The sequence below is a fragment of the Natator depressus genome, chromosome 7, assembly GCF_965152275.1.
Source record: "Natator depressus isolate rNatDep1 chromosome 7, rNatDep2.hap1, whole genome shotgun sequence".
Classification (NCBI taxonomy): Eukaryota; Metazoa; Chordata; order Testudines; family Cheloniidae; genus Natator; species Natator depressus.
In genome coordinates this window covers 580,089-601,313 of record NC_134240.1, presented here as the reverse complement: position 1 = coordinate 601,313, position 21,225 = coordinate 580,089, and the positions used below count along the sequence as shown (strand labels likewise).

Below are 21,225 nucleotides of genomic sequence, written 5' to 3'. Positions count from 1 at the left end.
ACCCCTTACTCTGAGTGGCAGTGCAGCCAGGAGGAAGCAGAGGCTGAGTCAGACCCAGAGCAGATTCCTAACTCTCTCTCTCTCTCTCTTTTAATATTTTTCACAGATTTTGTTGGCACTGCGGTAAGTTCTGTGTGTTGCAGCGTGGCTCACCAGGCCTGGGTCCATCCTGTCCCAGTTAGTGTGTGCGCCGGGGGGCAGGGAAGAGAAGGGTGTTGGGACCTAGTTCTGTTCTGTCTGCATCTGTGTGGGGGGCATTGGGCCTGGTTCTGTTCTGTCCCTGTAGTCAGGATCAAAAATCCTGAGTCAACTCCAGAGATGTTGAGATTAGCACCCAAATCATAAGTGTTGGCGTTTTTTTTTAAATCCAATCATATTTAGCCTGTCTTGACGTCTCAACTCCCTTCTGCTCCTCACTTGTGTGTGTGAGAAAATGTCCAACCTGTAATACCCACAGACATGGCGACCACTCCTTGGCTGCTCAGATGGGACTCCACTCACTCTCTCCTCACTCCTGAGATGGGGAACTACCATCCATTTACTGTCTTGCTCCTTGCCCTTCCCCCAGATCTCTGCCTCAGCTTTCTTCCCTGACCTGTCCCACTGCACTCTCCTGCCCGATCACCAGTGCCTTCAGAAATCTGGCACAAAGAACCATGAGATTCTCTTGGAAACCTGAGCTATTTTCTGAACACATCTCAGAACCAATGGGCTGCCACACGGACCCTAAGCCAGATGGACAGTGTGCACTGAGTTCAAGACTGAGGCTTTAAGACCAAATGGATTTGCTGGTTTAGGCCACAGTTTGGCCTAATTGCAAAACCCATTCTGAGTGCAGTAATTAGATTTGTAATCCTGGACTTTTTAAGAAATAATCAGTTCCCACCTTCAATGCGTTTCAATTTTTTAAAATTGTTCCATCCTTTGTATGTAATTTGATCCAGTATGTAATCATCCAATAATCTCTCCAAAACATTATCTAAATTTTTAAAAATGACTAATTATAATTGTGCAAATTGCTGAGAATACTAATTTTTATTTTCTTTATCCTTCGCTCCCACTGCCCCAAGACCACCCACTGCTGGGGGAGATCTTGGAGCAGTGGGAGGGAAGCAGTAATTCCCCAGCTCCACCCCCGTCTTCCCTACCCTGCCTTGGGACCTCCCGTGTATGCAGCAGCAGCTCTTCTCTGACCCCCTTGACACTCTGCCTCCCACTTCCCCAGGATCCTCTGCTCCTTTGTACTCACATAGGGCCTGACAAAGGCAGGGCTGTGGCAAAGACAGGTCTCTGTCAACCAGAGTTCTACATATGTAACCAATCCTGAAAATTGGGGGAATGGAGATATTCACGTCATAACAAGAGCTCCTCCTACAAGTTCATAGATACTAAGGTCAGAAGGGACCATTATGATCATCTAGTCCGACCTCCTGCATAACGCAGGCCACAGAATCTCACCCATCCACTCCTGCGAAAAACCTCTCACCTATGTCTGAGCTATTGAAGTCCTCAAATCATGGTTTAAAGACTTCAAGGCGCAGAGAATCCTCCAGCAAGTGACCTGTGCCCCATGCTACAGAGGAAGGCGAAAAACCTTCAGGGCCCCTTCCAATCTGCCCTGGAGGAAAATTCCTTCCTGACCCCAAATATGGCGATCAGCTAAACCCTGAGCATATGGCAAGATTCACCAGCCAGATCTACAGAAAATTCTTTCCTGGGTAACTCAGATCAAAATTGAGCAACTCACAATTAATTCACAAGAGCTGTCACCCCTGAGCTAGTGTGTGTATGGCACGGGGAAGGGTTGGGCTGGTTCAGTTCTGTCCAACCGTGTTAGTCTGAGGGATGATGGGGGAAGGGGAGATGTTGTGGCAAGCTCTGACATGTCCCCACTAGTGGCGGGGTGGAGGTGCAGGCTCACCAGGCCCAGTGTGATCCAGTGTGATCCCCTTCATGCCTGTCCCTTCTCTGTCAGTAAGAGGACTGAAGGGGTTGCTGTTCTGAACCACTCCCAGGATCAGCCACAGCCTGTTTGAAGCTCGTGCCTTGCTCCAGCAGTGCTCCTCACCTTCAGACTGGTCCAATGAATGGGTCAAGTCCCAAAAAGGCAATATCTTGCCACTACATGAGAGGACAGGACCACCCAGGACTCCATTCACTATTTATATCCCAGGAGAACCGAGAGGCCCAGCCAAGATCAAGGCTTCATGGTTCTGGGTGCTGTACATAGGGTTACCATATTTCAGGTTCCCAAATGAGGACACTGTCAGAGGGAGAGCTGGAGAGGGGGTACAGTTGGGGGGTGCTGGAGGGGTTTGTATATAGTGGAGGGGCTGTGTACTGGGAGGGGGTACCTGAAGGGTGCTGGAGGGGTGTGTATATTGGGAGGAGTATTTGGGGGTGCTGGAGGGGGTACATGGGGGGTGCTGGAGGGGAGGTGCATACTGGGAGGGGGTACATGGGGGTGTGTTGGAGGGGTGTGTGTACTGGGAGGGATTACCTGGGGCCTCACTCTTGAGGTGGCGGGGCAGTGTCACTCTGGCTGGTGCAGACCCGGGATGTAGAGACAGTCACTGTCCTGATGAGCTCTCAGTCTAAAAACAGCAAGCAGCATGGGAAGGATGAGTCAGAGAGAGACAGTTAACTGTGTGCTATTCTTACATATGTCTGTGTACATACCAGTGGGCTCCCTTACCTCCCCGGGATGCTAGATCCAATGCATTCTTGCATTTACTTACAGTTTTATTGGCAAGCTAAATCAGGCCTTTTGCAGAGATTTTGTTTCCTGCCTTTAAGTAGGGTGGGCTGTAGGACAACAGAAAGGGTTAGTCCAGTGCTTCTCAAACTTTTGTACGGGTGACCCCTTTCACATAGCAAGCCTCTGAGTATGACCCCCCCTTATAAATTAAAAACACTTTTTAATATATTTAACACCATTATAAATGCTGGAGGCAAAGCGGGGTTTGGGGTGGAGGCTGACAGCTCACGACCCCCCATGTAATATCCTTGAGATCCCCTGAGGGGTCCCAACCCCCAGTTTGAGAACCCCTGGGTTAGTCCATCCTGGGCTAGGCCCAGGAGTGCTCCCCATGCAGCCTGACAGCGCATGGGGGAGTGTGGAGAGCCTTCTAGCACTCAACAAATGGAGGTGAATGCCCCACCCTTCCCTCTCAGCTGTCGTGGCAGAAAGTGAGAGAAGCTGGAAGGGAGGGGACTTTGTGTGGGATGGAGTCAGAGGCAGCAAGGGCCTGACACTGTGTGAGAGCACTGCATCAGGGTGTCGCACTGGCAAGCAGTGGGGCTGAGTTGTGATGGTGTCACATGCTGCTGTACTGGGGCCCCCAGGGTGTGAGGAAGGAGCCAGGCTGAGAATGCAGCAGGCCTGGGGCAGGGCCTCTTTGCAGAGCAGGAGTGGCGCAGAACGTATCCCCTTGGCCCTGTACAGGAGGACTGTAGCTTAGGGCTACACAGTTTATACCCATACCATAAAAGTAACAAGCTTCTGCTGGCCCCAGGTCAGGGAGGGCTGCATAGCAGCAGCAGTCACTGTGTAACTCACCACACCTGCCAGGAGCTGCTTTCCTCCATAGCAGGTGAGAACAGAATCCCGGCCCCAGCAGTGTCCTCCTCAACTCCATGCTGCTGGACAGGGGTGGGGTCTGCGTGCCCTTCTCAACAGCGGTTCAGGCAGTGACGTTCACTGATGTGCTGGCAGAGATTCTCTCCCAATTTGCCCCTGTCACCTTGCCATGCCCTCCCTGTGCAGGGAGTTTCTGGGTATCACTTGGATAAGGATCCTAGGAAGCTCCTGGGCCCCTCCATGACTTTGAGATCTCCACGCTTCCTCTCCAAGGGTTAATTTCCAGTTGGCCAGCTGAAGAGCTGGGAAATGATTGTAGGGTCTCGTCACTGGCATGGAGCTCTCTGTGCTAAGTAAATTAGAAAGGCAGGTGGGCAAAACAGTTCCACACAAGTGGCTGCATGGGGCCCTAAAGAGGTGCCAGGAATACAGAAACTGGCACAGGGATGTTGTACGTAGTGCCACAAGCTGCAAGGGCCCTTCCTTCCCTGGGAAGTTGCTGGGTCTGCAGGCACACAAGGAAGCTGGTCCCAGTATCCTAGAATCTCAGGGTTGGAAGGGACCTCAGGAGGTTCTAGTCCAACCCCCTGCTCAAAGCAGGACCAACCCCAACTAAATCACCCTGCCCTGATTGTTGTTATTGGTTACGTCAACCCCCTTGGGGTGCTGACACTGCCTTTCAGGGTTCTGGTGCTGTAGGTGTTGTGGCCTGGCTGGCACATGCTGATTCTCTGTGTTCTCTCCACAGAGGATATAATGTAGAGAACATGCAGCCGGGCCCTTATCTCACTGGTACCTGGCTCAGACGCTTTCTCTCTATCCTGCCTTCTTTCTGCTGCCGATGGTTCCATAACGTCAGCCTGAAGCCTCAGAATCTGCCGACCTCTCTGGGGATTTGCCAACCTTGCCCTGTGTCCATGACGGCCCGCCCATTTCATGTGACTCACCAGCTTTGGCTCCCTCCCCCTGCTCGGGGGTTGTATATGGAGGGAGTTTGATGCCAAATCCCCCTGAACCTGCTTCAAGAGGAGCAACAAACGGCAGTTTTGTTTCACTGAAAAAGACAGAGTTTTTAACAGATTTCTACATTCCCAAGAACCTCTGGAATTTCCATGCTCCCTCTGGAGAATGCTTCCAGCTGAGTTTCCTCCATATCATTTCCTTATGCAGCTGGCGCAAGCAACAGTCTGTCTGGGACGCCCGCAGGACTGCAGCACAGCAGACTCAGCCAGGAACCCTCCCCCACCCTGTTTTGTACAGCTCAGCTTTTCTGCACTCTGCTGTTAGGGAAACCCAGCACCCGAGACTGGAACATTTGATACTTTTATGTGTAAATTAATCTTCTCTGAACAGGGTAAAGTTACTCTGAGTCCCCTGGGGATTCCAGCCTCCGTGACTTTGTACTTTACCTCCACCCTGCCTGGGATGGCAGGAGGGGTTGCAGACTGACACTCCCTATCCCAGAGTGTAGGGCTAGAAGGCCTGCCCTGCCTGCTCCCTCTACTGATTGTGGGCCTTACTGCTTGGCCCAGCCTATGTGGCTGCAGTGGCATCTGGCTCTCTACAAGCACTGAATGTAAACCTCAGCCAGGCCCCCTCATAAGGTGGAGCAACTGGAAATGCAAACCACACCTGGGGTGGGGATGGGAGTCTTTCCTCCCCTGCTGCTGGGTCTGTTCCCTCTCCGGGGCCCTCCCCTCTCTGATTCTGTCTCAGGCCGGTGCCAAATACCATACGCAACATATATGGTGCTTTTATCTCCACTGGCATAAGCAAAGCTGCAACTTGGCATCTCTCCTTAGGGCCAGCCTTGGAGGAGGGGCCAATGGAACAGAGGGAGGCGTTCTGTCCTGGAGCCCCCTCCACTGCAGGAGCCTTGTCCCTCACAGGCTCCAGCTCCAGGCTGTGGAGGGCTGAGCTGCCTGAACAGTCTGTAGCCTTTGGCCAAGTGTCAGGAGAGGCAGAAAACAGCAGGGACTCCCCATGACCAAAGAGACACGAATCCCTCCCAGGCTGGCTTTCTTGAAGTCTCAGAGCTAGGAGTCCTGAAAGGCAGTGCCCCTTGCAGGGAACGATGCCATTTCCTGTTCCATCATAAAATCCACCATCCCAAGGCCTGAGCTGAGGGCTGAGAAATGGAAGGAAAGTCACCCAGAGTAACCATAGTGACAGCAGCACCCTCAACAGCTCCCTGGAACAGAGCTAAACCTTAGCCACACCCTGCAAGACCAATGTGCCCACATCACACCCTCTAGATGGAGCAGAGCAAGAGGCCCTCTCAAACACACACCCTCCCCTCTTTCCCACTCACCACACCAAATCCCACTGGCTAGGGATCTGGATTTGCTGGCCAGGTCAGTGTGTCAGGTTTCCTGTTTTCCTCACAGGCCCATGGGCACAGGCTTTATAAGCCAACAGCATTGGAAAGCATGCAGTCCTTGGCAATGCAATAAAGTTCTAAGCACTAGCACTGAAAGTGTTGAGCACAAAGGTGGAGGCAACCATGAAATTGTCTCTTCAGCCACAGCCTGAAGGTGGAGTAGGAAGGGAAAACATCCAAGTACCCCTGGAGCTAGAAGAAGCTGGACAGGGCACATGAGGGGGCAGGTGTGTGTGAAAGAGAGAGAAATGTCAAGGGGAAAGGGCCACTTATTAACAGAGAGGCAGCTTGCCTGAGAGATAGGGAGCAGAGTGAGAGGCTGGTATTTCACTGGGCATGGTAGAGGCACAAGAAAGCTGCTGGCACTGAAATCAGGGTCATAGTTGGGGCAGCTGTTGTTTGGAAGAGAAGAAAGGAACTAAACAAGGATATACAGATTCTGCAGGGAAAAGGGAAGAAAACAAAGTAAGTTGAAGCTGCCAAAGGGGCTTTCACAAACCCCCCAGGGGAAGCAGCTCAAGGTGGAAAGCAGGTTGGCGGTGGAGTCCTGCTGACTCCAGGGGTCAGGCGTATTTTACTGATCTCTGAAAGCTCGCTCTATAATGAGAAGGGAAGAGATTTGGGCAAGTAGGAAGCAACAAAGACTTTGTAAATATATCTTGAATAAGAGGCAGTTAAGGGGATAGTGGGGAGAGGCAAACACATACAAAGCCAGCCATTCTGGCTGGGCTGCAGCCCCGGGCACTAAGGGAATTAGTTGATTCACTTACTGAACCACTGAGAATTTTTCTGAAAAATCCCAGAGAAATTGGAAGGTGTGGAGAATAGAAGAAAAGCAAATGTAGCAGTGAATTTTCTGACAGGATGAGTGCAATCCTGGCAGTTCCTATCCGACAAGTCTAACCTCTGTTCCACTAAAATAATAGCAAATATCAAGAAAAATACACAAACACAAACCCTCCAATATCTAGAGTCAGGGTTCTCAAACGCCCAAAGCTTGGGTTACAGCTCACAGGTCTCTTATTGACACGCTTCTTGTAAGCACCACCCCCAGCACCTTCTCTCCTTCCGTTCACAATCAGCGAAACTTGGTTGTAGCAATGACTGCTATTGCTTATGCAGAGAAGTCATCAGGAAAATACTGGGTGAATTTATAAATTTCTTTTAAAGCAATTTAGCCGCTAGAAACAAGGAGAAGGTGCCAACACCCAGCAACCAGCCAGTTCTCCACAGAGCAATTTGAGAACCACTGACCTAGCAGATACTGCATATGGGGGATAGAAATTACAGCTTATGTCAGACAAATGTGATTGGTTTTGTTGATTGAAGTGGAGAAGGGAATACAGTAGCTGTAATATATCTGTATTTTAGTACAACGTTTGATACAGTGTTTCACAAAACCTTACTGGAAAATATAATTCAAACTGGATTGGATTGGAACCCCGTGGTGCGGCTTGAGAATGTCAATATGTTTAATGAGGGGCCGTGCCCAGAGGGACTGGTTTGAATCTGGGATTATTTACAAAGAGCTCCTTAATTAAATTCAGAGAGTACAGCATACTAACTTGGGAGGAGTTGCAAAGACCAAGAAGGGCAAAGAACAAATACAAGGGGATATGGAAAGGATAGAAATATGGGCAGGTTGCAACAGAGCAAGAAGCAGTCTGTAAGAATGCAGCTAATACATCTGGGGAAAAATAATTGGAAGCAGTTATTCAGTCAGAGAGATGGAAAGCAGTAATGCTGAAAGAGACTGGGGCCATCGCACAGGGAAATTTGAAGAGGAGCTTGCAATGTAATATGTAGGAAAAAAAACCCAAAAGCCATGATTTGGGCTGCATGTGCAGCGGTGTCGTGGAGCAGAGCGTGACAGCCCCTCGGTACAAGGCTCCGTAGCAGCTATCCCCTAGAATTCTGTGCTCCATTCTAGGGCCCGCCCCACCACAGACACACAGACATGAAGGGCATTCAGAGAGGCAGCCAGCGATCAAGCTGTGCATGGAGGGTCTGATTCATAAGAAAGATTAAAGGACCTAAATCTGCTGATCTAATTGGGGAGGAGGGGAATATGCTGATGACAGGTAACTGGTATGCAGATCCCAAGGGCCAAAGGCTCTCCTTCCTCAGTGTGGCTGTGCAAGGGGGCTGGTGAAGGGGGGGCCATGGCTGGGTGATGTCCTGGTGCTTCCCTGCTGGCACAGTGAGGGCCAGAGGGTGAAGGAAGGGACGCACTCTGAGGCTCATTTTACTGCGGCGCCAAAGGAGCACGTTCTGCCCTGCCCCTCCCCCAGGATAGAGAAGCATGGCACAGGCCAGGATGCACCAGAGAGTGCTTGCTTGAGTGCACACTCAGGAGGACGGAGAAGAGCAAACTCTGGGTAGGCTGAGCTTCCAGCAGGACTAGCAGTGGGAACAACGGGTGGAGCTTCAGAAAGGGGGAGGTTCAGGCTTGTTATCAGCTGCATTATTGCGGCCATCAGACGTACCAGAGTGTGGGCTTGCCGTCCCTGGGGAGCAGTGGGAGTCCCATTGCTTGGGACAAGGAGCAATTCTGCACTGGCCCACTGAGGCAGGGGTGGGAGATGGGCTGGATGCAGTCTCATCTCCTAAGTCGCCTCCAGGCACACAATAAACAGAGCTGAACCTTTCCAAAGCTAGGGCCAGAATACACACCAGCACACAGCTGCGGAGGCTGGGTCCTGCCAGCCTAGGGCAGCAGGGACCGACAGGCGCTCCCACCTGATGAAGTGTTTGGTCAACTGCATGACGCAGGCTGGATGGATCCCATGCCAGTTCCTAACAAGCTACAGAGCAGCTCATCCTCAGCCCCTCAGCATCCTGGGAGCACCCGCTACCCTCTGGAACAGCGTGAGGGGAGGGGAGCTGACACAGCTGGCACCAGTGCTGCCCTCCTCCCATGCACAGACAGGCCACTTCCCAACTGCTGCCGCCAACCAGTGAACAGGGCAAGGGAGGCAACCTCTGCATGGGTGAGACAGGCCAGGGAGGGGACGTCATCTTCCGCCAGAGGGCGGCAGAAGATAGCACTGAAGCTCCAGGGAGGAGGCTATGAGCGTGCCAGGCTCTCACAGAGAGGCCAGAGCTGTGGGGAGAAGTGAGGCACTCACCTACCTGGAGGCCCTCAGCTTTAGGATCACCTCCACCCTCTAGGCTTCTGCCCCCTTTGACCTCTCAGTGGAGACACAGTGACCAGGGAGGAGGGCACTGTGCCACAGGGGGAAGACCCAGCAGGGAGAGGCAGGCACTGGAGCCCAGAGTCCTGATAGATTGTCTCTTAGAGCCCACGTCTCCTCGACAGGCTCCTCCCTCCCCAGGCTGGTCCCAGGCTGTGCCCCCTATAGGCACTATGCACAATGGCTGGGTAGAGCAGCCACCACATTAGATATTGGCGTGGGTAGGCAGGTCTCAACTGCCTTGTTCCCACACACCCTCCCCACCATGGGAGGCTCTCAGCTGCAGTCCCAGGTCCTGCTGCTGGGCAGCCTCTGCAAGGCTCCTCCTGCCCCTGCCGCCCGAGAGCCCCGTGTCAGCTCCCACCTCCCAGCATGCTGCCCAGCCCCACCCCGGCCCCGGCTCCTGAGCAAACAGCATTGGGGCACACCCAAGACATATGTCACGGAGCCGGGAGGGGCCAGCCCCTTCTTTGTAGGGCCCTGGGATGGCCCATGGAATAGTGCATTCTGTTTGGGATGCTTCATTGGCAGAAAAATATTGACAAGCCAAAGGGAGTTCACCAAAAAGCAACAACAGTTGCTGGGAGCTGGTGAGAAAAATGTAACCCTTCTGTCAGGTGGAGCCGGCAGCAACCAGAGCCGGATTCAATATCTAGGCGTTCCTTTTTAACAATACAACACAGAACCGGTTCAAGCCCCCAGCCAGTAACTTGGGAAAATTACACACCATCCCGTGGGCACCTCTGAGAGGCAATACTTCCCCCTTGCAAGCACAGAGTCTGAGTGTAGAAAAGAAACTTTTAATGACAGGAGGGACGTCACCTGACATTAATTTGGGAAAATGCCACAAGCAGGATTCATAATCGTAAAGCTGTGAGCAGGACACCCACCGCAGAGTGCGTGGGGCAGAGCTTTCCGCCCCCTGTTCTTGAGTCCTACAACCAACAGTTCCTTTTCTGTGTCCCCCTCTGCTCCCTCACCATACCCCACTCAGAGTGGTTGTCCTTGGTCAGTGAGCACCCAGGGTTCAGGGTTCACCTCCCATCCGGGGAAGAAGGCACCTTGTTTGCTCCACCATCTGAGCACTTGCTTTGGCTGGCCGCCCCATCAGCCACTGCGCCTCTCCATTAGCTATCCAGGCAGCTGCAGTTCCTGTCCTCTGGCTGCCCCACAGCCGCTCATTGCCTCGCCGGCCGCTTGTTCTACTTGCTGCCTCACCAGCTGCTCATTCGACAGCAGACTGTCAGTCACCGTCTGCTACTACCTGCCGCTCTGGTGTGACCTCTGCACATCGGTCTCTTAGTGATTTTCAGCAAGACTGGGAAGAAACACTGCCCCATCACAACTGATTTCAGCTCTCATTTGAGCACTTTAACATAACAAAAAGGCTCCTAATGAAGCCTATTTAGCTCGTCTTTTAACAGTGGGGAGGAACAGGTTAAACCAGACTGGGGACCCTTAGGGAGAGTCCACACTGACTAGCTGGGACACTTGTCCACACCCCTCTTACTTTCACAGGGCTCTGGCATTCGAGCCCCTGGCTTTGCAAGTTCCTTTCAGCTGAGGGTGACCCTCAATCGGGACAAGCTCAGCATGGTTCTGCTCCCCTTAAGTCAGACAATGAAGATAACAACACTGATAACATTTCACTTCCCCTGCATTCAATACTAAAGTGATTTTTAACCCAACACCAGCCAAAGCTGATCCCTTGGAGTGACACAGCTCCTGTCTGCTAGATACCTACGCAGAGTAGGTGCGTTCATGTAAATACAGTTTGCTCCTGAAGTCTCTCCCCCTCCCGAACTAGCTGTCAGGGGAGAGTTCATTCAGACCCTACTTAGAAGTTGTTGGGGGGCTGGTGAGAAGGATTCATGGGGATGCTCTGTCTAGCACAGCTACAGAGGACCTGCTAATAGTGCAAACCCCAAGGAGAGAGGGGAATTGTCTCGGGGGGGGAAACAAGGAAAGACAAATGGAAGCTAAGAACCAGGAGCCACCTTCTGCCAGCAAGTTCATGAGGCTGGAGAAGAAACTCTGAGGGGGTGAGAATCGATGAAACAGTAGGGAGCAGCCTGTCGCAAACAACCTTGCCCTGGCAAGGGCAAGGAGAGGTCAAGCAGGAACATGTGTATTACTTCTAGGACCTCTCACCTGGCTGTTTCTCATGCCCCTCGGGCCGGAGGTGCTCCCTGGACACTCAGACACAATTCCCAGCTTTCAGGAGACTCTCAGCTGCTGCTCTTGCTGCCTGGTGGGCGCCATTCACCACCTGCAGCAATGTACTGCACGGCCACAGTGACCAAGGCCTGGAACATAAAGCCAGAACACAGAGTACCCCCATGGCTCAGAGACAGGCAGAGGCTGCCTCTTTTGTGGGACAGCCCAGAGTGGAGGAGGGTGTTCTAGTGAGCAGACCCTGGCTTAATGGCAAGGGGGTAGAAGTGGGGTCCTTGGATGAGGAATTCACCTTCCCTGTTGTCTCGCCAGAGCCCAGGTCCTGCTCCTTTCCTATCTCCCAGGCAGGTTCTGGCAGAAGGGCCAGGGAGCAGGCGCGGGGATGCTGCAGGGATGCATAGGTTGAGTGCCGTTTATTATCGGGTAGTTTGAGCCCAGAGTGGCCTGAGGAACGGGCTGAGGCAGTGTTGCTCAGGTCAGTGAGATGCTCTCTCTGCTGGATTCTCCAGCCCAGGCCTCCCCACCCATTACCTGGGGAAGTGCTTCATCTGTGTGGGGATGGGCCTCCACTTCCCCCAGCCATGGCAAGGGGGTGGAGAGATGTCCCACAGCAGCAGAACCAGTTGCCACAGATGCCCCTGCACATGCCCCGCATCCTAGCTTGGGCCCCCAAAATGGTTTTTCTGGCACACAAAAGAGGGATGTGGGGGATGCTGGCCCCCAGAGGGTACCTGTAGGTTTGGGAAGAGGAAGCAGGCCTGCTAGCTGCTCCTGGAGGAGGGGAAAGGGAGGGGATTGGGTTGGGTTGGGTTGGGTTGGGTTGGGGGAGAGAAGGTGGTGGGTTGTCTCCTCTTACACATTCTGCTTGCCTAACCATATTCAGACTCTAGGAGGCTCCCACTCCATGCTTTGCAAACACTTGTTCTGGTCTTTGTCACTGTGCAACATCAGCAGCTCTTAAAACACCACAGCTGCTCTACAGCCGATGCCCAGGGCTCCTAAAGCCCAGGATCAGAGCTGAGCTGATGTTAGAGACGGGGGCAAAGCCTGCAGTGCAGGCAAAGCCTGAGGGAACGAACATGGGTGAGCTCTGGGAGGAGCCTCAGGACACTAAACTACTCAGTGCTACTGGAAAATAATCCAAGCAGATCAGGGAAGGGCCAGCCCTGGGTCTGGAGCAGAGAGACCAGCAATGGTAGGGAGCAGTCGCAGTTTAGTCAGAGGGCTGGCAAGCACATGCAGGTAGCATGCAGCAGACAGAACCTACCACTCAGGTGAAATGGCACATGCATAGGCCCAGGGGAAAGGATCCTGTTGCTTTTGGAGCCCAGGCCCGTTTTGTCAAGGGCAGGGATACAGCATGAGTGATTGATAGCCCCACTCTTCAGCACACACCAAGGCCTGGGGCGTTCCACTCTTTAGGCCATTGCAGCAGGGAGCTCTGGGCTCTGGGGACTAGCTCACGAAATAAATTGGTTAGTCTCTAAGGTGCCACAAGTCCTCCTTTTCTTTTTGCGGATACAGACTAACACAGCTGCTACTCTGAAACCTGTGATTAAGGGGGTTACTCCTCTCCTGGCTACAGCGGCAATCTCTTTGTACATGCTCAGTGCACTTCCCCCACAAAAGAGCTGGTTTAACACAATCTGTGGGACCCCACAGAAGAGGAGGGGGAAGCAGACTGAACTGCCATCCTCCTGCCCCCAGGAGCGCAAACCAGGACTGGCCTAGTGGATGGAGAAAGCAGTAAACATGATGTATCTTGATTTTAGTAAGGCTATTGACACAGTCCCACAAGACAGTCTCATAAGCAAACTAGGGAAATAGTCTCTAGCTGAAATTATTATAAGGTGGGTGCACAGCTGGTTGAAAGACCGTACTCTAAGAGTAGTTATTAGTGGTTTTCTGTCAAACTGGGAGGATGTAGCTAGTGGGACAGGTCCTGCAGTAGTCAATCTTTTCATTAATTCATAGTTCTAGATTCATAGATTCTAAGGCCAGAAGGGACCATTGTGATCATAGAATCATAGAATATCAGGGTTGGAAGGGACCTCAGGAGGTCACCTAGTCCAACCCCCTGCTCAAAGCAGGACCAATCCCCAACTAAATCATCCCAGCCAGGGCTTTGTCAAGCCTGACCTTAAAAACCTCTAAGGAAAGAGATTCCACCACCTCCCTAGGTAACGCATTCCAGTGTTTCACCACCCGCCTAGTGAAAAGGTTTTTCCTAATATCCAACCTAAACCTCCCCCACTGCAACTTGAAATCATTACTCCTTGTCCTGTCATCCGCTACCACTGAGAACAGTCTAGAGCCATCCTCTTTGGAACCCCCCTTCAGGTAGTTGAAAGCAGCTATCAAATCCCCCCTCATTCTTCTCTTCCGCAGACTAAAGAATTCCAGATCCCTCAGCCTTTCCTCATAAGTCATGTGCTCCAGTCCCCTAATCATTTTTGTTGCCCTCCACTGGACTCTTTCCAATTTTTCCACATCCTTCTTGTAGTGTGGGGCCCAAAATTGGACACAGTACTCCAGATGAGGCCTCACCAATGTCGAATAGAGGGGAATGATCATGTCCCTCGATCTGCTGGCAATGCCCCTACTTATACATCCCAAAATGCCATTGGCCTTCTTGGTAACAACGGCACACTGTTGACTCATATCCAGCTTCTCGTCCACTGTAACCCCTGGGTCCTTTTCCGCAGAACTGCTGCCGAGCCATTCGGTCCCTAGTCTGTAGCGGTGCATGGGATTCCTCCGTCCTAAGTTCAGGACTCTGCACTTGTCCTTGTTGAACCTCATCAGATTTCTTTTGGCCCAATCCTCTAATTTGTCTAGGGCCCTCTGTATCCTATCCCTACCCTCCAGCATATCTACCTCTCCTCCCAGTTTAGTGTCATCTGCAAACTTGCTGAGGGTGCAATCCACACCATCCTCCAGATCATTAATGAAGATATTGAACAAAACCGGCCCGAGGACCGACCCTTGGGGCACTCCGCTTGACACCGGCTGCCAACTAGACATGGAGCCATTGATCACTACCCGTTGAGCCCGACAATCTAGCCAGCTTTCTATCCACCTTATCGTCCATTCATCCAGCCCATACTTCTTTAACTTGCTGGCAAGAATACTGTGGGAGACTGTGTCAAAAGCTTTGCTAAAGTCAAGGAACAACACGTCCACTGCTTTCCCCTCATCCACAGAGCCAGTTATCTCATCATAGAAGGCAATCAGTGCATGACTTGCCCTTGGTGAATCCATGCTGACTGTTCCTGATCACTTTCCTCAAAATGCTTCAAAATGGATTCCTTGAGGACCTGCTCCATGATTTTTCCAGGGACTGAGGTGAGGCTGACTGGCCTGTAGTTCCCAGGATACTCCTTCTTCCCTTTTTAAAGATGGGCACTACATTAACCTTTTTCCAGTTGTCCGGGACCTCCTCCGATCGCCATGAGTTTTCAAAGATAATGACCAATGGCTCTGCAATTACATCCGCCAACTCCTTTAGCACCCTCGGATGCAGCGCATCCGGCCCTATGGACTTGTGCTCGTCCAGCTTTTCTAAATAGTCCTGAACCACTTCTTTCTCCACAGAGGGCTGGTCACCTCCTCCCCATACTGTGCTGCCCAGTGCAGCAGTCTGGGAGCTGACCTTGTTCGTGAAGACAGAGGCAAAAAAAGCGTTGAGAACATTAGCTTTTTCCACATCTTCTGTCACTAGGTTGCCTCCCCCCATTCAGTAAGGGGCCCACACTTTCCTTGACTCATCTAGTCTGACCCCTGGATAGCATAGGCCATAATGATTAAGGCCTGGTCTACACTACAGCATTTGGTCGATTCAAGGCAACATATGTCGACCTAATTCTGTAAGCGTCTACACTAAAATTTCACTCCCACCAATGTAACTGCCCTGCTATGCCAACCAAATAACTCCATCTCCATGAGAGGCATAGAGTCAATGTTGCTGAAGTTAGGTCGACAGAGTGTCAGTGTAGACACTACATTGCCTACATCGACTGTTGCTGCCTTTCAGAAGCCACCCCACAGTGCCCCACACTGACAGTACAGTCACTAGAAGCGCTCCTAGTGAGGACATGCACTGCTGGCACAATGAGCATAGTGGTTACATGCATAAGCGATTTAATTACTGCGGCAGCTGTATGCCAACATAATTTACGTTAAGTTTGTAGTGTAGACATGGCTTTAGATAAAGGAATGGAGATGCGCTTTCAAAATTTGCATGTGACACCAAGCTGGGAGGGGTTGTAAGCACACTGGAGGACTGGATTAGAATCCAAAATTACCTTGACAAATTAGAGCATTGGTCTGAATTCAACAAGATGAAATTCAATAAAGTCAAGTGCAAAGTACTATACTTAGGAAGGAAAAATCAAATGCCCAACTAAATAATGGGGAATAACTGACTAGATGATAGCACTGCTATAAAGGATCTGGGGTTATAGTAGATCAGAAATTGAATAAGAGTCAGCAATGTAATGCAGTTGTGAAAAGACTGATACAATTCTGGGGTGTATTAACAGGAGTGTCATATGTAAGACACAGAAGGTAATTGTCCTGCTCTACTTGGGACTGGGGAGGTCTGAGCTGGAGTAGCATGTCCAATCCTGCGCACCACACTTTAGGAAAGATGTGGACAAATCAGAGAGTCCAGTGGAAAGTAGCAGAAATTATCAAAGGTTTAGAAAAACCTGCCCTGTGAGGAAAGGTTAAAAAACCTGGGTGTGTTTAGTATTGAGAAAAGACGACTGGGTTGGGAAGACCCTGATCACAGTCGTCAAATATGTTAAGGGCCGTTCTAAAGAGGGTGGGGATCAATTGTTCTCCATGTTCTCCTTAACCTCTGAGGACAGGACAAGAAGCAATGGGCTTAATTGGAGCAAGGGTGGTTTAGGTCGGACATTAGGAAAAACTTCCTCTCAGGGTGGTTAAGCGCTGGAATAAATTCTCTAGGGAGGTTGTGGAATCTCCATCGCTGGAGGTTTTAAGAGCAGGTGAGACAAACACCTCTCAGGGATGGTCTGCCATGAGTGCAGGGGACTGGACTAGAAGTTCTCTGATTCTATGTCCACTGAAGGTAGAACAAGGAGTAATTGGCTTCATATCTTCAGCAAGGGAGATCTAGGTTAAATATGAGGAAGAACTTTCCAACTCTCAGGGCAGCTAGGCTCTGTAATAGGCTTCCAAGGGAGGCTGTGGGATCCGCATCATTGGAGATTTTTAAAGAACAGGTTGGACAGACACTTAGCGGGTATGGTCTTCATGTTAGGTCCTGCCTCAGCGTGGGGGGTTGGACTTGATGACCTCTCAAGGTCCCTTCCAGCCTGACATTTCTAAAATTCTGTGATGCACAGAACTACTTGAAGGCAGGCAGGGCAGACAGCTGCAGCTGGTTTAACAGCCCCAGTGACTCTACTCAGACTGGGGGGACTCCTTAGTCATCTTGTCCCCATCTCTACTGGCCCCTGCTGTCCCACAATACCCTGCTGGTTTATCTTGTACCCATCCTCTGTAGAGAAGCTGCAGGGTGAGCCAATGTGCTGCCCCGACTGAGGCTGCTACAGACCCCAAAGACAGGGCAATGCTGATGAGTCTGTGCTGTGGGGGAAGTTCTGCAGCAGGTAGGATGCCCAGGAACCTGGCGCTCCCAGCAGGCCCCAGTCTTGCTGGTGCTGATGCATGCTCACAATTTATCATGAACATAGTGCCACAGGTGGGCCTGCTGCTTTTTGCACAACTCTGCAAATAGGGCCCTGCCCCAGGCTGATGAAATGTCAGCCCCCAGGCTGGTGCAGGAAGCCCAGGCTAAATCAGGAGAGGGGTTGCTATGCAGCAGTCTCCATCCTCAGTAAGGGTGTGGTGGTTGCATTCTTCTAGCCTGGGTGAGGGGCAGAGACAGCTCAGGGCCCTTCACTGCCTTTGGCTGGATGGCAGATGAGGGACAAAGGATGAGTCTGAAGGGGAGCAACTGGTGAAAGGCAGCCAGGGTCTGGGACAGGAACGAGGACATCTGTAAAGTCAGAAACCAGAGATGGGAAATCACACTTCACAATTTCTCATTTCTCAGCACAAGTGAGGAAATGAGATGCTCCCCAAGCCGCTGCCGCGTCTCCACGGTGACTCACTGTTACACCTGGAGCTGGGGTCTGTCAATAGCATTCTCCTGCTGTTGCCATGGAAAGCCAGCGAGTGTAACTATGGAGATGATGATGTTGCTGGCACTATGGCAGCACTGGGGGCTGAAGGGAGGGTAGATTGGGTAAGGGGATGCTTCCAGGCAGCTTAAGATTTGGTTTATAGCTTTATTTAAGATTCAGCCCCACTCAGATGGCCGGAGAATTCAGGAACCTGGGAATGACGGACAGAGGAGCTTTGGCCTCTAAAGCAGCAGCTCCCGTGCACATGAAGTCAACAATGGGCAAGGTCTGATACTGTTTGTGGAAGAGTGAAGAGTGCCAGCAGGTCTCAGCCTAGTTCTTAGTGGGCAAGTGGCCATGTCACAGACCATAGTCACAGCAGGCCTATCAGGTCTCTGCCTGTTGGCAATCTCGCCAGCGAGACCAAGGCCTGACTGGGCCCCGGATGCTGCATGTAGAGAAGACCTTGCATGGCTGGATAAGGGCCCCTGAGAGGGGACAAGGGCAGGACTTGCCTCTGGGAAGCTCATGCTGCTGCTCTGGGCAGTGCTGGGGATCCAGGTTCTGAGGGCTCCACCCAGACCAAGAGAGACTCTGTTCTGTTCCCCGCTGTGCAGCAAGACACACTGACAGGAGCCACAAGGTGGGCTCAGGGCGCCGAGCTGGAGCCATCTCTCATTTGGGCTTGGGTGCAAGGGTGGGACCCAGCTGGCTACTTCCAGTGAGAAGAACATTCTCTGGGCCCAAGAGTCCAGCAGTGTTGCTGCCCCAGCAGGCCCTGGGCGCCTGAGGCCATCCCTTCGGTGACTGGCTGTGGGGTCTGGCGGGGGTGAGGGAGACTGAATGTCTAAGAGCAGGGCTTGGCTTTTGAGTGATGTGTTTGAGGACAGCTGTGTCAGCCTCACTCTGGGAAAGGCCAGGGATTCCCATTACTGCCCCCTGAATACATCCCTGCCTGACACCCAGCGAGAGCTGTGGCCCCTGGCAACACAGCTACTCAGACAGAATCAAGTCCACGTGCAGAAAGATGAAAGGGACCTGAATTTCTAGCTGCTTCCGCAGAGAGATGAGGAGAAGCAAGCTGGAGAGTCATGCTGGGCCCAGCCCCCACCTGGGTTTCTTCCTGGGGAAGCTGTAACCGGAGGAAAAACCCGCTGTCTTTAGTTCTCTCCTTGGGCTGCGCAGTGGGGTGGCTGCTGCTGCCTCTGGGAAGACAGACGCTGCCTCCAGGAGTCTCCAGGAGTTTGGATCTGGATCAAGCTTTCAGAGGGTTTCTCCAGCCTAGTCCGGTACCCGACCTCCACAGCTCTTCTGGCACCAGCGCCATGGGGTTTGGTGCATGGCGTCCGCAGGCTGAAGTCTCAGGCCTTTACTGTGCGATTTCCGTGGACATAGACGGGTGGACTGAGCAGGAGAGAGAAGCTCCCTGGAAACGGGCTCTGGCCTAGATAGTCCTACGGCAAACCCACGTCCCTGGCTGTGCCTGCCACCCCGCGTGGCTCCATCTCCAACAAGAGCCTGAGGGTTAGAGGTGGGGCCAGAAGCAGGCAGGGCAGGGATCTGCAGGGGCTAGATGTCAAGAACGGTAAGAGGCTTGGCCCCTGTCCCAATCCTTTTGCAACTGCTCCAGTGCCCTCCTCCTTCCTCAGGCTCAGCAACACCCACACTCCTGTGGCTTATAGAGTGTCTGATAATCGCCAGCATGGGAGGAGCTCTCAGCACTCAGCCTTTGCCTAATCACTGATCACCTCTCACAGAGCCCAGCCAAGGCCCAGCTGTGCCCCTAACCCCCATCTCCCCTGCGATAACGCACCAGGTGAGTGGGTGGCTGGAATGGAGGAAACATGGCCACCACTGACAATGAAAATGGCCCTGGCTGTTGGACAGGATTCCCCTGCCCCTCCCCTACCTCACTAGCTGGCCTCATTCAGCCAGCAGAGATCTGTCTGAGCCACCACCCTGTCCTGGCAAGAGGAACAGCTACGAGGCTCTTCTTCCCCGAGACGCAGCTGGGGTTCTGTGGGGGAGGTGTGCCAGCTCTCGGGCCTGGAACAGTACAGGCTGCCCCCGGGGGGGGGGGAGCAAGTGGGGCAATTTGCCCAAGGCCCCGGGCCCCGCAGGGGCCCCCACGAGAGTTTTCAGGGGCCCCCACAAGAGTTTTCGGTGGCACTTCGGCAGCAGGGGATCCTTCAGTGCCGCCGAACACAAGCGGAGTGAAGGACCCGCCGCCGCTTCTTTCGCTCCAGGTCTTCGACAGCAATTCGGCGGCGGGGGTTCTTCCGCTCCATGTTTTCAGCGAAGTGCCCCGAAGACCCGGAGCAGAAGGACCCCCGTGGCTGAAGACCCCAGGCCCCTTGAATCCTCTGGGCGGCCTGGAACAGTACCATGTGCCCTGGACCTAGCAGGGGACGAGCCAGGGATACAGTGATTGCTTCAGAGCCAGGCTTGTGTCTGCTTGGTCCTTGAGGTGCCTGCCCATGCCAAGGCATGGCTGAGTGGAGAGGAGTGGGCACAGCCGAGCACTCATGCCCTGGAGTGTGAGGAAAATGGGGCCATGACTCAGGCCCAGGAAGCGGGACCTGCGGGGTAGAATTTGGGGCATGGACTTTTCTCAGGACTCTTTAGCCAGGCAGATCTTTGGAGAAGGCACCTTGTGGCGTTCTAGAGGAGCCACATCAGAGACAGCACCATTAGTAGCATCTGTCCCTGTCCCGGACTGAACTTGAGGGGAATCCTGCCCTCCACAGCTCAGAAACCTGTCTCTTCATTAGCGTTAGGCACCTCGAGCTCAAAGTGCGGCCGCTCTCTCTATTGTGCCCCCACTTTACCCCACAGTCTCCCCACAAAGGCCCCACACCCTGTTCGGTCCCTTCTCTTCCTGCTGTAGAAATTTTTATCTCTACTTTGCAGCATACAGAGCCCCCAGGTGACCTGGGGGTATTTACTCACTGACCTGGGGGTATTTATACTGCAGCTCTTGGGCATGCAGCCTGGCTCCTCCTACTGGGACTGGGAGAGCCATTACCACAGACCACATATTCCTAGACTGCTTTCCTCTAGGAACAGCTGCAAGACTCACTAGAAAAGGCAGGGGGCTGGGGAGGAACTTGCACCAAAAAAGAAGATTTTGCTTCAGTTTTACACGATTTGCAGATGAATTCAGAACCTTGTGGCTACCTGCAGAGGGGAACTCTTGCTAGATTGTAGAGTCAGTTGCTTGACCACAACACTTTGGTTCATTATTAAATATATTCAAGAACTCACATAAACAAGATCAGTCAGGTTTATTGCTAAAAGCCAATAAGAATATATTACAGGGAAAAGGTGCAATATGATACCAGTCTCCGGGAAGCCATCGTGTGAAGTGTTATGTTCACCTCACACAGAAGGTACGCTCCCAGTGTTACACCCCAAAAGCCATTTTGTTATACCCTATCTGGTTACAAGTGAAAGGTCCTCTCTACGTCATCTGAAACTAGAGTTAACCAATCAGTTTTCTAACACGTTTTTCTGCTACCATGGTGTATCCCTTACCTCTTTGTTCTGAACACATGCATTGCAAGGAGCAGAGGACATGAAGGCAGGTCCTAGGGGAGCCCAATCATATGTCTTGTCCTCTTCTTTTGGAACATTCCAGTACAGGCCTGTGAGAGTAACTCCCTTCCTAGAAAGCACACATGGGTCTGGTCTTGACAGTTGCCTTATTTACTTAAGTGACTGCAAGGGGTTATGGGATGCTTA

The 21,225-nt window shown here is 52.2% G+C and overlaps 1 protein-coding gene across 2 annotated transcripts in view; it reads left to right on the top strand.

The window, feature by feature from the left end:
- Positions 1-4,954, top strand: part of LHFPL4 (LHFPL tetraspan subfamily member 4) — a 58,205-nt gene extending 53,251 nt beyond the window's left edge. The window contains exons 3-4 of one of the 2 annotated variants that reach the window (XM_074957257.1): positions 107-123; positions 4,329-4,954. In XM_074957257.1, coding sequence (XP_074813358.1) covers positions 107-123; positions 4,329-4,337 — 26 coding nt within the window. In that variant the 3' untranslated portion in view covers positions 4,338-4,954. The remainder of the gene's footprint in view (positions 1-106; positions 124-4,328) is intronic. The other variant, XM_074957258.1, reaches the window with a different exon arrangement.
- Positions 4,955-21,225: the final 16,271 nt, after the last annotated feature.